Genomic DNA, 16,727 nt, shown 5'->3' with positions numbered 1-16,727 from the left:
CAGATCTAATTTTTAATTATAGTAAATAAAACACAGTACATTATTTGCACAATTAATTTAATCACCAAGTACCCTCTGTATTTTACTATAATTGAGTTTGCGAGCGTAATCCAGCGGCGTGTAGTCCATGACATCTTTAGATTCTTTACAGTCGGCGTTGTGCACAAGGTACTGAACCACTTCTATGTTATTGCTTAGCACGGCCTGAAACAAAACAAAAAAGTATCAATCTATTTGCATAGCTGGGCACCGTTAATCAAATAGTTAACTTCGTTAATCGTTAAACCGTTAATAAAAAAATTAACTTCGCTAAACGTTAAAACGTTATATTTCGCAAGATTTAACGCAAGTTAACGTTAATCGTTAATCCGTTAACACATGATAATAAAAAGAAAAAAAATTGTATGCAAGGTTCAAATAGGTAATTTCGAAAGCTTGTATCGCGCATGGAATTTATTCCTCTTTTATGTTTGTACAATTATTTTTTTCGTTTTAGTACAACTGCATTTCAGAATAATAGCTTGTTTTTAAAATAGTTTGTCAATATTATAATTTTATTTTACACATTTTATTATTAGTATCTCAATCTCAAAGCCTTGGTTCAATTACAAGGGCCATTCTTAAATTTGTGCCAATTTTTTTTTAATTAAAGTTTTTTTTTGAAACTTTTTGCGATGTGTATCGAAAGTATAAACCAAAAGCATACTTTTGATGTATATGGACAACCTTAAAGCCCTCGGAAAGGAAACAAAATAGCCTACGTAAACACGGCTGTGACACTGCATGACACGGATGTGACAGTTTTACATTTTTGTTATAAATAATAATATTTATGTTGTTAAAGTTATATCATAATAGTTTGAATTTATTAACAATAAAATACACTAAATTCGTTTCATCAACAAAGGTGTTATTTGGTAATATGTACTTTTTTCTGAACATCCAAAAATTTAATTAAAATTGAGATCAAAAATACCGTCAGGTAGTTAATATATCTACTAGATAATAAAAAAATAGACTTTTTATTATTGGCACTATCTGATCATGCTTCCGATATGCTACCTACATGGTTTCGATATGATAATATGCTTAACAAATTAGTAAATCTTAAAAACAGTAGGTACCTAATTGAGTATCAAATGAGATTTCTGTAGGATTCACATAACAATTTATTTTGACAACTTAAACATGTTTCATAGTCACCGTACCACTAAAAATATGATTAATAGCAATTCCTTTTAAAACAACTCCGACCACCTCTGCAGGGCCTTTACCGGGAGCTGTCTCAGCAAAATTTGATATTACTGCAGAAATGAGAAAGTGCAATAATTTTTCCTTCGTGGCATCTAGAAAATCATACTAGCTAAAAATAAGTACACTTACTAAAAGGCTACTCCTAAAAATTGCACAATACACAAAATAATTTAGCAGAACAACAAAAACTATTAAAATAATAAAAATAGAATGTCACAACCACGCGTTGTAATGTCACGACCATGTACTTAAATAGTTTGCGGTAGTGACACATTTTTAATACCATGGCCGTGACAATTTGGTACGTGTCCGATATATCCAAAAAACTATCTCTGAATTAGCAGATCTTGTGCAATTATCTGAAACTATACTGCATGAGGTACATAATTATGTTTTATACAATAGCGTGACATTGATTCCTACCTTTAAAAACCGTACACGGGATGGACGTGTTATGGTTGTCCCTTTTTTCAAATAAATAGTAAATATTTTTTTGCGGCTCACTCACTACGTTCAGCCATTTGCAAATCNAGTATCGGAATATCCCTACCCACCACTGCAACTCCTGTGTAGCCAGGATCTACAGTTTGACCGCCAACAACCCAACCAGTGAAGGTCAAGTTTGTCCCGGGGGAAAGTTACTGTCATTGGACCCGCAACGAAATTAATCAGAAGAACATGAGTTCGAAGTTAAGGTTCGACTTCCTGTGTAAAGCGGATGACAGGTGACAAAACAAAGGTTTAATAACCTTGTTAAAGATGACCCACGCTGAACTGAATGACGGCTATCGTTTTTATACTTAACAGTTGGCACCCCTGGCGATTGACAGGACCTTACTCTACAGTGGCGCCATCTTGATGAGTGCAAATGCGATAGTCCTCCTACCATTTAGCGCTCACCAGTTGGTGCCACTGTCTTCGCTACTAGCAAGTGACAGGACCTTACTCTACAGTGGCGCTAACTGGTGAGCGCTAAAACTATAGCCCTCATTGTCATTGACAGGGGGGCGCTCATTCAACTATATGGTTTCCAACATAGCAAAAATCGGAACCAGCGATCCGGTATTGACGGTGGCCACGGTAATAATATCTATACAGTATTCCAACTCGGCCATATTTTTTTAATAAATGTCAACAGCCGCGCGGAACGTCACCGTATGACAAGATGCGATAGGGCTGCCCACTTGCAGGCCCTATTTTCATTACATCTGCCTACTTTGAATTTTGTGATTTTTATTTTATTTTGACAAAGTACTTTGTGAATGAAATAGGATAAAAATGCATGTTGTTTTGTGACTAGTAGATTTAATTAAAAGAATAAATAAGAAAGTCGGCCGTTTGGTGCAGTGGTTCGGAACGGACTACTATACCGGAGGTAGCGGGGTCGATTCCCGCACAGTACAAACATTTGTGTGTGAACATATTTGTTTGTATTGGACTGGGTGTTTTCTATGTATAATAAGTATGTATTTACAAAAAAAAAGTATTTAAGTACCTATGTTTAAATGTTTATATCCGTTGTCTAGTACCCATAGTACAAGCTTTGCTTAGTTTGGGACTAGAAGCGCAGTGTAAAATGTCTAAGGATATTTATTATTTTATTTAAGGATATTTAATATATTTGTGTTAAGATTTAGTAACAAATCTTATAAATTTACGACCGTAAAATTTATGCGTCTCGACTTAGGCGTATTATCGGTTATTATACAGGGTGTTTAGGTAAATGGGTTTATAAGCCGACACTAGCCCATGGTATATAAATGGTATGATGAAGTCAGAAAATTGACATCATTATTTTAATAATTTTCATTTTCATACAAATCAGATTTTATAAATTTTATTTTGTATGAAAATTGTAAAAAATAAAATTATGATATCACTGACTTCACCATACCATTTATATGCATAGGTATGTTAATATGGTCTAGTGTTGGCTTATAAACCCATTTACCTGACACCCTGTATAAATAGGTACCTACTTATAATTCTTTTATAAAAAAAAGAGCGCTTACTGTTTAAAAAACAAAACATCGTCCGATTGGACATTCGCGACACCCCCGACTTTTGCATGTCGAGCGCATACCGAGATTTAAATTTCGAAGGAAAGCTCGCGTTTCGTCCGTTTATATGAAGTTACAATACTGTATGATAATATTACCGTGCGGTGGCGCACTACTGTCAATGTCATGGATAGGACAATTCAGTATTTTGGAACTTTAAACAGTCAGTAACCTCATTTAACCTAACCTAAGCCGTGTGGTGACGGCAGAGTAGAATACATTTGTCACCAACCCCTACTCTTCCCGCGGGTGTCGTAAGAGGCGACTTAGGGACTACACATCAAACAGAGAATGGGCAGCAGCGCTCTCTGAAAAACATCAATCTTTTGAACTGCGATTTCCAACCCGCCTGCCAAGCGTGGAGATTATGGCAAAACCCTCCACTATAGTGGAGGAGGCTCATAGTCCAGCAGTGGCCTGTAAAGGGCTGTTGATGATGAACCTCATTTAAGGGAACGGCAAATCTGAAGCATAATCTGAAGTCTCGCTGACGTTAAAGTTTGACGTCTCAAAAACACCCTCCCGTGCCGCTTCCATACCTCAGGTACGGACTGAGTTAAAGTGCTAGACCTATAGTCTTAAAGTCTGATAACTAATGTCTATTTCCATCAGGGATCCAGGTCGCATAGTTACGTATTAAGATAATAGTTTCTACACGTGTAATCTTACTGGATGCGGCCTACGCCATGTTAGCATGTAAGGGATATGCCTTTATTAACAATCTACAAGATAATCATAGAATAGTTAAACCTGCCCACCTTATTCCTTGTTAAAACTAAGGCCCGGTTTCCAAAGCGGAGGAGTGTCAGAGAGACGAATTTTTCTAAAGAAAATAAAACTCATTTACTTATTTTTACCTGACTGCGCCAGAAGGAGGGTTATGTTTTTTGCAAAAAGGCTTTAAAAAGTACTTTCACACGTCCCAGTATTAACCTTACCACTGCTTCGGGACAAAATGGGCCAGTGCTGAGAAGAAGCAGTGCAAGAAACTCAGTCACTATTGTCAGCCTCCTTTTCTAGGGTTTTTACAGTCTTTATAATATACAAGTCTTAAATATTGATGCGAGCTAGGCAGTTAAACATTCCAATCATTTTTATCTTTTATAAGTAACTAATCATCAACTTTATAGTAGCAATTTTTCATTAAGTTGCTATTAGTTTTAATGTGCTTTATTATGAATGGCTCTTGTATCCGCAGTCTAAACCGTTGTCCTATTGTCGCCTCCTATTACAGACGCCTACCTATGGCTTCATTCAAACTAAGTAACTAAATAGGTGTTATATCACAAAGATTTTATTGGTTAGATAACCACTCGTAATAAGTTTACTTAGTTAAGAGACCCACCCCCACTTATCCGGTGGATGTCGTAAGCGATTAAGGGATGTCTGGACTTTTCTCCCTGTTCCTGTTTATTCATTTAGGAAAACCAGGTACTATTTATTTACCTTTACTGGAAAGGTTAACGGGAAATACTAACATTTTCCCTCAGGGCATTTTTTTAGACACCGTTTTATTTTTGTAATCGCTCATGTACATTAAACATTGTATTTTTCTTAGTTTATTTGGAACTAGCTGTGCCCGCGACTTCGTACGTATGAAAATAATTTTATTTCCCGTTTTTGAAACATTGTATTCGTCAACACAACGCAAACGGCGCATCTCCCCTTTCATAGGATTTTGAAAAAAAATAAAATAAGTGGTCCCGACAAGACAGAAATTTGGTAATGGTCCCTCGTGACTTACCCCCTTACTAATAAAACTTACACGCTCGTTGAACAGTGTTTTAAAGTGACGTTTAGTATGGAAATGTCAACTTAAAACATGGACGTGTTCAACAACTGTGCAACTTTTTATTAGTAAGGGGGTTAAAGTTTAAGGGCATTTCTACTGTACGGTGTATTTTTTCTCAATTCGGTGCTAAAATTTATATTTAGTTTTTTAAGTAGTTTCAATATAAAAAAATAAATGTTACTCCATTCTGAATGTAAAAATAGCATTGTCACTAAATATTGTGAAGTGGTTTATGAGAAATGTTAAGCATCGAATTGAGAGAGCACCGAATTGAGAAAATGAATCACGGAATTGAGAAATGAATCTCGGCCATTCTCACGATTAGGCGTTCTCAGCCTAATTACCATATCATTTTTGAAATTTGGCTTAATTGACTTAAACGCATTTAAATATGAAACACATGAAAAGTACGAATTTAACAATCCTTAAGGCGTCAAATTATTCCAAGCGGTTTTCGCGCAAATGAGACCCAAAAATTTTATAGTCACGGTAATTAGATAAGGCTAATACTTAATCTAACGGTAATTAGAAAAAAGATGTAAAAACGCAAGAAAACAACATCTTGCATTGATAAATATGTATACAAATATAAAGCGTCATAAAAACGCTGTAGGTACACTTAATAACCCTTTGAAAAAGGAAAACACTTGTTTCTATTATTTATTGTATCAAGATATTTTCAGTATACTGCAATAATCGAGGCTATAACAGGAACATTTAGTTTCGGCCAGAAGGGGCTACGTGGCACATTTTTTCATCAGAATCTTAATCATCATTTATTTGATTTTAATGTGGTACAAACGATTAAACGTACAGATAACGGATCAGGAGATCTCACAAATTTCATTTTTCTTTTTAATCTATCTGCGATCAGCCATCACCCATTATCAGATTAAATTGAATTTGTAATAATGACAGTTCCAGCTCAGCATATCCTATGATTTGTCACCTCGATTCTTTTACAATAAGTTTTCAGATTGATGCTATTCGCTTTCTCCCGAGCCTAAATGCAGAATTCTTAGAATTTAGAAGGGATGCAGCAAATAGATTGCATGAAGGTCTAGTCTTTGGTTGTAAGTTCAGCCATTTGCAAATCTAATAAGATGACAATGTTACTGTTCTAAAAAAACTTAGCAAGGGATGTCAATATCAAAGATAGTTTTTTACCGAGTTACGCATATTTAAAGTGGCGCACGTGGTTGTGACACAAAAACTGCTCACACAATGTTTGGTGTTCAAAATCAAAAATGGTAATTATTATTGATATAAATTTTTAACAGTCTTATATAACATGTATTAATCTTGCATAATTACTGTAATAGTTATCAAAATAACATAACATCTCTTCAGAAAAAAATATTGTATGTCCAAATCCGGGAATCTCACACTACACGGTCTGTGGATTTGTAACTTTTTTTAATATTCTTCTAATAGTTTTATGATAAAAATGATATTGGGCCTAGTTAATAGAGGTATTTTACTAAGTAAATTAATTTACAGTGCACTGATTTTCTTTAAAAACATATGCTATTCTTACATCTCACACAAAAATGCGTAAGAATAAGAATGGCCCACAATACAATTTAGCACCAAAGTGCTCGAAAAGACAAATCCAACAAACCCAAACTCGATAAGTTTCCACCGTTTCGTTTAGGAATTCCTATGGCCATCTCCTGACTCCATCATCAGGACCCTGGACATTATCTAGTACTAAAGTGCTCGAAAAGACAAATCCAACGAACCCAAATTCGATAATATGCGATTCTGCCGTTTCATATAGGAGTTCCTTTGGCCACCTCCTGACTCCACCATCAGACCAGCTCAATGGTTCCATAACATTGCATTGTCATCGTACTAACATAAGTATACCAAATTTCAGCTCAATCGGTTGAGGAAAACTGGTCATAAATTCAGTTGCAAGATTTGTCCCACACATACTATATAACAAGTGAAGCCAAAAATATAAAGCTTGTAAATAAATAAATAAATACAAAATATATTTTATGACTATGTATAATATTTACGTATTAAAAAAAAAGTTTATAAGTAGTATATCCGTTAAATAAATGGCTAGCTGGTGCTGTGTGAAATTGTCCAAAGACTTATTATTATTATTATTTTTTATCGTTTCGTTAGTGATCTGGTTACAAAAACTGTTGTTTTGAGTTCTGGAAGCCCGAACGTACTTGTCAGAACGCGTTTTTCAGCGTGCCTGCTGTATCTTTTTGTTAAATAGTAGGTACTGGATTAACGATTAACGGACTTAGGATTATTTAACGGAAGTTAACGAGTCCGTTAACAATTTTTAAAGTTAACTTAAAAGTTAATCCGTTAATAGAAATGTTAACTTCGTTAATTAACGATTAACGGATTAACGAGTTAATGCCCAGCTATGTCTATTTGAAAACCATAACTCAATACTTCAGTAAACAATTAGATGAGAAATAGGTGCACTAGGTTCTCTACTCTTAGCTACCAAAAATTACGATCTTTCGTTATTTTCTAATGCCCAATTTTCATCATCAATCCCTAATTTTTAAGTGACACGTTTGTAATCAAAATTCCTGTTATGTGTTCGCATATGGGTCACTTAAAAATTAGGGATTGATGCTGAAAACGGGAATTAGTGTCCTAAAATAATGACATACTACAAGTATCTATCTACTTACTTTATGTAAAGGCGTCTGCTGCATTTCATCAGCTACATTCAAGTCAGCACCAGCCATCTTCAGAAGCTGCAGTTTCTGCACCGACCCTCGCCTGGCTGCTAGTGAGATCATTTCGGAGAGCGTGTTCGTTTCCACGCTGGAGAGATTCGCCCCGCATTTGAGGAGCAGCTCGATCATGGCTGGGTCGTCTTGGTGGACTGCCATGAGAAGTGGTGGCTCACCACATCTGGACAATAAAGTATACGGTTTAATATTTACGGAAAAATGACGCCTTTAAGTAATATCTAATCTGACTGGTGCTATGGGACTATCTTCAACTCTCGTTCCTAACGCGCTGTAACTCCTGTGTAGCCAGGATCTACAGCTTGAAAAAGCCCAACCACCTGACTTCTTGCTGCTAATAGGCTTGTGGTTACGATTCATCGTTTAAACCCAAAGACGTCCACTGTTGGACAAAGGATTTTCACAACGACCGGTCCTGTGTTGCCCACATCCAGGTACCTACTTCCCGCGACCTTCACCAAATCATCAGTCCACCGAGTGGTTATGAATATTACCTTGTTTTCAAATGCACGTTAGCTCCCTGCTTCAGCATGTATTCGACTATCGAAGTGTTCCCTCTGAGTATAGCTTCGTGTAACGGAGTCTTGCCTTCGGAGTTTGGCGCGTTTACATCAGCTCCCATATCTGTGATGAAAAATTTGCGTTATTTATTTAATCCTTTGAACAAGAGTAGACAAGTTACAAAACAAAATTCATTATTTAACACTGGCGTGGCAGAGTATCTAAGTATGTTAACTTTATTTAGATTAAATACCTATATCGATAAGGAATTCTAAATCTAGACGATGTTTCACAGTCCATAGCCGATACGATAAAACAGAATAGAAAAGAAGAATTACAGAGTTGAAGTTAGATCACGGATCATTTACATAGGTACCTACATACGATACATCTACGCGACTGTTCCAAAATGTTTGGTGATTCATCTCTACATTTTTTGTGTAACCCAGAACTAGTGCACTGATATTTAGAGCATCAGCACAGGTAGAGCTAAAAATAGAACGAAAAACTGGAATTTCACAAAAAAAATCACTAAAGTGCCAATATGTGCCAATGCGTAATAACAAATTACTTAACCTCCGATATCTATACGAGTGAATCACTAGTTGATGTCAAGATGTCATCATACAACTCAACGCGGCCGACGATACCTAACTAGATGAAACAAAACAAAAGCTGATGATAGTATAGCACGAGTTTAGTTCAGGAACCAATAAGTAAATAATTAGAATATTTGTTTCAACTATGGTTTCAACTAATCAATTCAGCTGAGTAAAGCACTGAGAGTAGGTACTTAGTCCATAGAATAATAACAAATGAGCACTCGTTGTTTATCAAACAGATGATAAAAATATCGCTCTTGTATTTATCTAAGTACTTGACCCAAGAATGGCAAGGCAAGATTTACATCAAAATAAATCATCTTACTTTTTAACCGACTGCACCAGATGAAGGGTTATTATTAAGTTTTTATGGCAATGAAATAGAAACTGCTGTTTAAATAAATATACCACCAGCTGATTCCATAATTTCAAGGTAATAGGTAGATAGAAGTTAAGTCCCTAATTATATTTTTGCTGAGAAGGTAAGTAAGTAGGTATTATGAAGACAGTCAAATTATTATCGGCTTGTGAGAATTTACAAAATATATAAGTATATCCTCAATAATGTGTACTTATGCTCATTTAAGAAAAACAATTTAGTCAGATTTTATAAAATCAAAGTTTCACACGCTACCTATTATCATTATCATTCATGTTATTGATAACAATAAGTAGGTGCTGCTATTGCACTTTCCCTAAATATCAAAGGTCAAAAATGCAAGTCAAGTGGCTTCCTGATAATCAACTTTTTATCATCAGTAATCACGAACGCCTTGAACCAACACATTCTTTTAACTTACGGACGGTACAAAGTAACTACCTATTATTAATACAATTGTTTCAGCCTTGTCGATTGTTGAAAATTGACAGATATGATTGATTCAACAAACAGTTCAATAAAGTAATTGTGTCTGGAATGGAAATGTTAATGATATCTAATGTAGAGCATCATCACTATTTAGATTTTTGATTCGTCGAACCACGTTGTAAAACAAAACCTATTGAAACTTCTACACAATAGTCAAGATGCCAGTGTTTATCTTGATGACCTGCTCACGTGTCGTTGGCATTGAATTTTGTTTTCTTTTCCTAAATTATATTTAAAAACACACCCACCAAACTTTTGGCAGCGTCACACGTCTCCTAAATGTGCAAATTGCTATGCTAAGTATGGCTAAGTGTATTGGATATATTTTTGCAGAAACTGTTGGACAAAACGTCACGCAATTGCGGCCTTACCTACATACTCGTATAAACACTACGGCGTAACTATTTGCCCAACTTTCAGCAGATCTATTGCTTGCTAACAACACTTACCAAGCATCTTCTTGACGGATAACTCGTCGTGCTTCTCTATGGCGTGCAGGAGCAAAGCGCCGAACACCTTTTCCGTCACTTCTACCAGCATCTTCGGCGATTGGATATTCAGGCTGGTAGCCAATGCGTCGACGAGGGTGTGGTCCTAGAAAAAAACATATTAGTACTTACTTCAAAATCTTACATTATACTAAAGTACTTGTAGACTTTTCATAAGCAATACTGACTTGATACCATATAAGTTTGCAATAGAAGAGACACTACCTATACGAAAACAAAGACAGAATTAACTAACGAATCGAAATAGATAGAAGTCATCCCAAATGTTTTAGATTACTTTTTACTTCAACTAAAAATATTGATTATGTTAAGCTTACCTCTACAGCTATAGACGATGCTGTAGTCATTTCTCCTCTTATGTTCATGGACATCATCTGAAACAGTCGCCAGTTTCAAAAGAATCAGTAATCGAGATCCAATTTCAATAATGATACCTTATATTTTTACATGACTTTACTGTCTCCTTATCCTAGACATAAATTATTTTCTAGGTTTTTTCATGGATTTGCTATAATGTTTACATTAATTCGGGTAACTGATTAACTTACTTCAACTTTCTCCTGATAGCTCAGTTCAGACTTTGACAAGACATAAGATAGTTTGGTGAGCGCTGCTTCTGGAGTCATGTCGTAGCCTGACACCACTCCACATCTTGCTAAGAGCTGAAACGAAAACATATTATAAGGGTTCGATAAATTTTCCATCACTGTGTGGCTAGCACGAAAAACTTTCGTCTTCGAATCGTTTGCGTATTCGAAAAAATGCGATACCCAGCCAGTCTTCGAATTCAACGATAAAATGACGATCTCGACTGTCAAAATTAGTTTCGTTCTACTATTTCTCATACTGAGTTCACTTAGGTCAAGTTCACAGGGGCGCTGTTTAAGTTTTCATACTAAATTTTTTGATGGCGATTCCAATACGCAAACGATTCGAAGTCGAAATTTTTTCGTGCTAGAAGTACTGATTGGCTTTTAAATTTCGAAATGGAGTTAGATAGTTTTGAATCAAATCATACGAAAGACACAGTGTGAAAAAGATAAGTACCTACCTACCTACTCATAAGGATGAGGTGCTATTTTGCAAATTAAAGATTTATAATGTACTTATAATAATTTATTTACGGGTGATAATGTCAAGAATATCTTCTTGACTCTTTCGTACAAAATAATGACTCTACTTCCTAAAGTAGTATCGAAGATCAACTCACTCGTCCAGTCTCATATATCGGCGAGGCCACAGCGCCAGTGGAGCACTGAGTGATGTTGACAACTATCACCCCACGCTGCACCGCCTTGCAGATCTCGTCGAATATATCTTGACGATTTGATGGTATGTTCCCAGCTCCATAGCTTTCGAGAACTACACCTGTAGAGCAAATGAATAAATAAATCAGGAAAAGGGCATAAAAGAAACATATTATTATAATGAAACGACGTACGAAGAAGCAATCTTTTGTAATCCTACATAAAGGTACTTTCAAAGTTCGCATGTTACTTAGTAACTTACGATATTTTCAATTAATTCTTTATAAATATATTCTATATAAATTCTTTTCAAACTTTCACATTTGTTATTTCACTAATAGTTAATACAGTAAACTAAAGTTTGGCGGTCTTCAGTTACTAAAGCCTGGTCCGTGAGCACGTAGAATCCCGTCCAATGACCCCAAGCTACCCATCCTCGCGCGTAATTATATTGCTGTCGCGACTGTGCGACGCGCGCCCGCAGTGAGTGTGCGAGCGCGACAGCAACATAATTACGTTCGAGCGACAAGGATGGGCAGCTTGGGGTCATTGGACGGGATTCTACGTGCTCACGGACCAGGCTTTAAAACAAGATATTCGTTCGTCACGGCTGCTCGATCACTAAATTGCATGACTTATTGTATGAATTAACTTGATTTCGTACTTTTCTATTTCAATACTTACACAGTTACCACCCTTAGATGATAAATGTCTGATTGACTACTAACCTCAGCTTGGAACATTAACCAAGTCATAGACACATACAATACTAGTTCCAAGCACTTACCCTCGATGGGCGGCTGACAGAACGCCTTTATAACTGAAGAGCTGATGCTCGGGAATATCCTCAGCAGCCCCACATTCTTCGACATCTTCGCGTGCAGTCGACACTTCTCGATGACTTTCGGCTTAAATATCGCCTTCTTGTTCAGCTCGAAGTCCAGTCCCACTTCCACTAGAGGCACGCAGTTGGGAGAGTCGAAGGCGTACAGATTGTTTGCTGAGATCTTTCGAGTTCTAAAAGAAGTGGATCAGTTTTAACTTACATGTTTCCCAAACCCAATGTTGTAGGGCAAGCTGTACTTTTTTTTTTTCATTTATTTACCAAATAAAAAGAATTAATACAGACAAAATTTGCACTTATTTGGTGCCATGTATATTTGATGCCTTGTAGCTATAGGTGTTTATAGCCGTGTTTCCACCAAAGCGGAGCGGAGCAGAGAAGTGTGTTGATTAACCAATCAGATTTCATTAATTCTACATAGTTTCTCCTCTCCGCTCCGCCTTGGTGGAAACCGATCCTAAGTGCCCTAAATGAGCCTACATAAATATTTTGATTGGGAGAAGCCTATGTTCAGCAGTAGACGTCCTATGGCTGAAATGATGATGGTTACAGGGGTGGAAACTGGTGTAGAGTTTTAGACTATGAAGGATGTGTAATTCTGCACCAAAGGGGTCGTTTCAGTTATTTCTAGCGTGAAAGATTAACATTTTCTTCAGTCTCTAGGTATCTTTGGTTCTGCAATAAGTTATGGAAATAACAACAGGCTTTCAGGGGCTTTATTAGCAAGTGGTTAGAAAAGTCGTCGTGATAGATTCCATCTCAAACACACCTGTTCCCCCTGAAGAGTTTACTGCCGAAGAACAGCGTCACCTCGGGTATGTTGAGCCCTCCTGCGATCAGCAACGACGACACGAAGTTGTCGGCTCCGTCACTGCGAGGCTCGAATATCGGTATCTGGAGATATTTTGGATTGAAAGCTTCCTTTTGAATATATAAAAAGTAATAAAACTCATAAAAACACTCATAAAACTTATAGTTTATTTATGCAAGTAGGCTTTTAAAAAGACCTTGTCCTAGTATTAACCCTGCCACTGCTTCGGGACAATAAAGGCTAGTGTTGGAAAAGAAGCAAGCTCAAGAAACTCAGTCCTACAAAATATATCACTAATAATTAAAGACCAAATACTCGTGGTATGAGTAATCGAAGCAACTGAAGCTGGACGTGTATTATATCCTAGGACATTGCAATCCTATTAATTAGTTGATACTTAGGTGATTATCACACTGCACCGCGCTCCGCCGCGGTACGCGCAGCGACAGATTTAATCATTATTATGCAAGTACCTCAGTTTGTATAGAAAACACGCGCGGCACAACACAACCTGAGAACACAACACACTGAAAACGCGTTTGCGCGCGGGATTCGTTATAATATGTTGCCACGCGGACCGCGGCGGACGGAGCGCGGTGCAGTGTGATAATCGCCTTACCTACTTAATTATTTATCTATTCTGAGTTCAACTGATCTCACACGAAGTGTCCAAATATAAGAAAAATATGTCTTATCGTCTTTTGATTGTAAACAATCGATGCTTTAGTTACGAGTAAAAATAAAAACTCTGACCCAAAAACTTTTGTGGCGTCTAATTTGTTTTGCAAACATAATAAGAAAACGTTCATTGATATTTTAGCCTTCCCAGCCCATGTGGCCAGCATGGTTAGAATAAAAGCAATCAAAGCAAGGTAAATTAAAGAAAGACGCACGTACTCCTGCAATGAAGACTAAATGACCTGATGATAAAATGATGTTGAGAGATAGATACTGGTTCTTGTGAGTAGCCTCTTCTTACCTGAGATCCAGTTAATACAATGCACTTCCCGATGTTTTCAAACATGAAGGAGAGCGCCGAGGCAGTGTACGACAGAGTGTCGGTGCCGTGCAATACCACGAATCCATCGTATTGGTCGTAGTTTTTCTGAAACACACCAATCAAACACCCCTATTCAACGCTGTGCGTTCGATTTGATGCTTCACTTAAGCAAGCATCGTTTGTGAATACGGGCGTAAGGCTTGAACTACAAGCGTCTGTAATTTTAGGGATTACCAGAACTATTTCAGATGCTTGTAGCTCGATCGTTGAGCAGTCGTGTTACTTCCAGTTCTTTAGTCAACGAATCTTGGATTTTTAAGTACCTAATGCATTACACACCTAGTTTATAATTATATCACCCACATACCATAATATCTTCAGCTATTTGCACCCATTCCCTTTCAGTCATGTTGGATGAGTCCAATAGAGTTTCATATTCATAAATTTTGTAAAACACCCTCAGATCTAAATCTTTGGTTTCTGCGAAAGAATTCGTTTTGTTACTATTTATTACAAATTATAAAGACTCACACTAATAGGAGCAGCATCATCACAAACCTGGTAAGACTAAGTATGAAGTCTGAAATCCTGATTCACTGAGCCTCTGCCTCCAGTAGGCAGTGTCGTGAAGCTGAGGATACCCTCGGATGAGATTCTCAAAGGCACCGTTCTGGGGTATCAGAACTGGAAATGGTCACATCAATCAAATCTTTGGTGTTGTCTTCATCATCAGCCTTTCTAAGTCCTCTGCTGTTCATAGAGAGACCATAATAGAACCCCACAGGCTAAAAAAGGTATGTACGGATTTTAGGGTAAAATGTCCGGCCAAATTAAACACAGAGTCCGGCTTTTGTGTTTCTGGACCTGGCAACCCTACCAGGCACGACCCTGGATCATTTAATGCATGTAAATAGAACCTATTTTGTTCTGTGTGCATTGCTATGTGTGGACATCTTTAATACGTCGCTCTATATTGGATGCACATGAACACCTTTAAGTACTACGTACCTAGCTTTATACGTTTCTTTACTCGTCACGCTCTACTAACCAAGAACGTAAACTTGGTAAGAAAACAACTTGTTTGGATTTCTGGGTACCTGTCTAGTTAGTTATTGTTCTAGTTCATATTTGCCTATCCAACTGCATCAGTGACATTGATAAGGAAAATGGTATAGATGATCCTTTGTTTGTATCATGACACCCTCGCTATATTATCTCACTTATCAAGTATTTCAATAGCAAGGATTTCTTTTGCATTAAACTTAATCATCTGCATAAAATTATTGCTGTCATATTAAGTGACCTTACTGATAAGATGGACGAGAAAATCCGTATCGCAGAAAACTGCTAATAAGTCTTGTTTGAGATGGCTATTATGACCTTAATCATTCTTGTAGTTAAGTTGATTTAATATCTTTGCATGATTTATATTCGTATTAATTTAAACAAAAGTCAATATAATAAAGACATCTGTACCATATTGGATTCAAAAATTTAAAATTTTGAAAGTCTTTTCTTAAAAAATAAATCTTAAGTCGTTTGTTTTTGTTACCTCCTTCTCTATTCTTCACCATGCCTATGGTGCCGCCAGTGTAGATGACCAGTACTCTCCTCTCGTTCCTGCCGAGGCTCTTGACCGAATTAGTGCTGCTGATGGACAGTTCCATAAAACTTCTGGACTTCTTCACATTGGCCAACACCTTGGCGCTAGCTCCCGAGGAATCAGCTGACATGTGGGAGCCATTTTGATTTTTTTCCCGCCCATTTTCACTGCGTTCCGAAACACCGTTCGTACTCATCACAACTTTCTTTTAATTTTTAATTTATTAAACTTCACGTGTGTTTGTGCAAAGAAAAACGAACACTCCGTTCGACACTGAATGGCAAACTGAGGCCGACTGTTGACCTATGAAGAACGCAAGACAATTAAACGACAATCAATATCAACTCATTTTTCGTTATACATTGCTACTTTACTGCATCTTATTGAGTAAACGGTACAACTAAAACATCAATGTGTGAGTTGTACTAAAATTGTACCAAGAACCACCAACTTCCGTGATCACAACGAACTAAAAATAACGATAGCACGTGGTAATGACGTGTGATACTGACGTTTCATAATCATTAGCTAAATTATTTACTATCTACCTATAATGATATTAGGACGCGGTTTTGTGATAAACTGCGTGAGAAAATTTTAATCTAAATCGGACTGTCTTAGCGACTTAAAATTTAAGAATGATAAATCGTTCAATAAAATGTATACTTACCAAATATGTAATCATTTCACTAAGAAGATCGCGAGAAATAATTAATTACAGATCTATAGAACGTGGCCGACATTTTATTAGAACATGCTTCTAACCCATGTTTATTATTTACTGAATCCATAGCCACCTTGTTTCTAAATCTTGAATTAAGGATTAAAAAAAACATCCCGTCATGATTTGTGGGACTTTTCCTCAAGGCTTCCGTATAGGTAGGTAGGTACTGTCTCTACATAA

General features: G+C 36.8%; 1 protein-coding gene across 1 annotated transcript; it reads right to left on the bottom strand.

The window, feature by feature from the left end:
* Positions 1-25: 25 nt before the first annotated feature.
* LOC114356884 (L-asparaginase 1) lies at positions 26-16,126 on the bottom strand. The gene is made up of 13 exons (XM_028310258.1): positions 15,773-16,126; positions 14,779-14,904; positions 14,588-14,700; positions 14,200-14,325; positions 13,179-13,303; positions 12,353-12,582; positions 11,529-11,686; positions 10,867-10,980; positions 10,636-10,692; positions 10,259-10,403; positions 8,333-8,462; positions 7,776-8,001; positions 26-204 (listed from the first exon to the last, which is right to left on the bottom strand). Exons 1-13 carry the CDS (start codon positions 16,017-16,019, stop codon positions 58-60), a joined length of 1,944 nt encoding a protein of 647 aa, XP_028166059.1. The 5' UTR covers positions 16,020-16,126; the 3' UTR covers positions 26-57.
* Positions 16,127-16,727: the final 601 nt, after the last annotated feature.

Source organism: Ostrinia furnacalis, unplaced genomic scaffold (assembly GCF_004193835.3).
Source record: "Ostrinia furnacalis isolate ACB-3 unplaced genomic scaffold, ASM419383v2 OfSCF2997, whole genome shotgun sequence".
In the NCBI taxonomy this organism is placed as follows: Eukaryota; Metazoa; Arthropoda; class Insecta; order Lepidoptera; family Crambidae; genus Ostrinia; species Ostrinia furnacalis.
This window is presented reverse-complemented; position numbering and strand designations above follow the sequence as displayed.

What these genes read in the sequence shown, in the direction of transcription:
- LOC114356884 (XM_028310258.1), bottom strand. Translation starts at nt 16,019, where the DNA reads ATGAGTACGAACGGTGTTTCGGAACGCAGTGAAAATGGGCGGGAAAAA. An exon ending in TTGTATTAACTGGATCTCAG is followed by an intron (nt 13,304 to 14,199) that starts GTAAGAAGAGGC and finishes AAATATCTCCAG; the next exon opens with ATACCGATATTCGAGCCTCG. An exon ending in ATCCGTCAAGAAGATGCTTG is followed by an intron (nt 8,463 to 10,258) that starts GTAAGTGTTGTT and finishes TTTTCATCACAG; the next exon opens with ATATGGGAGCTGATGTAAAC.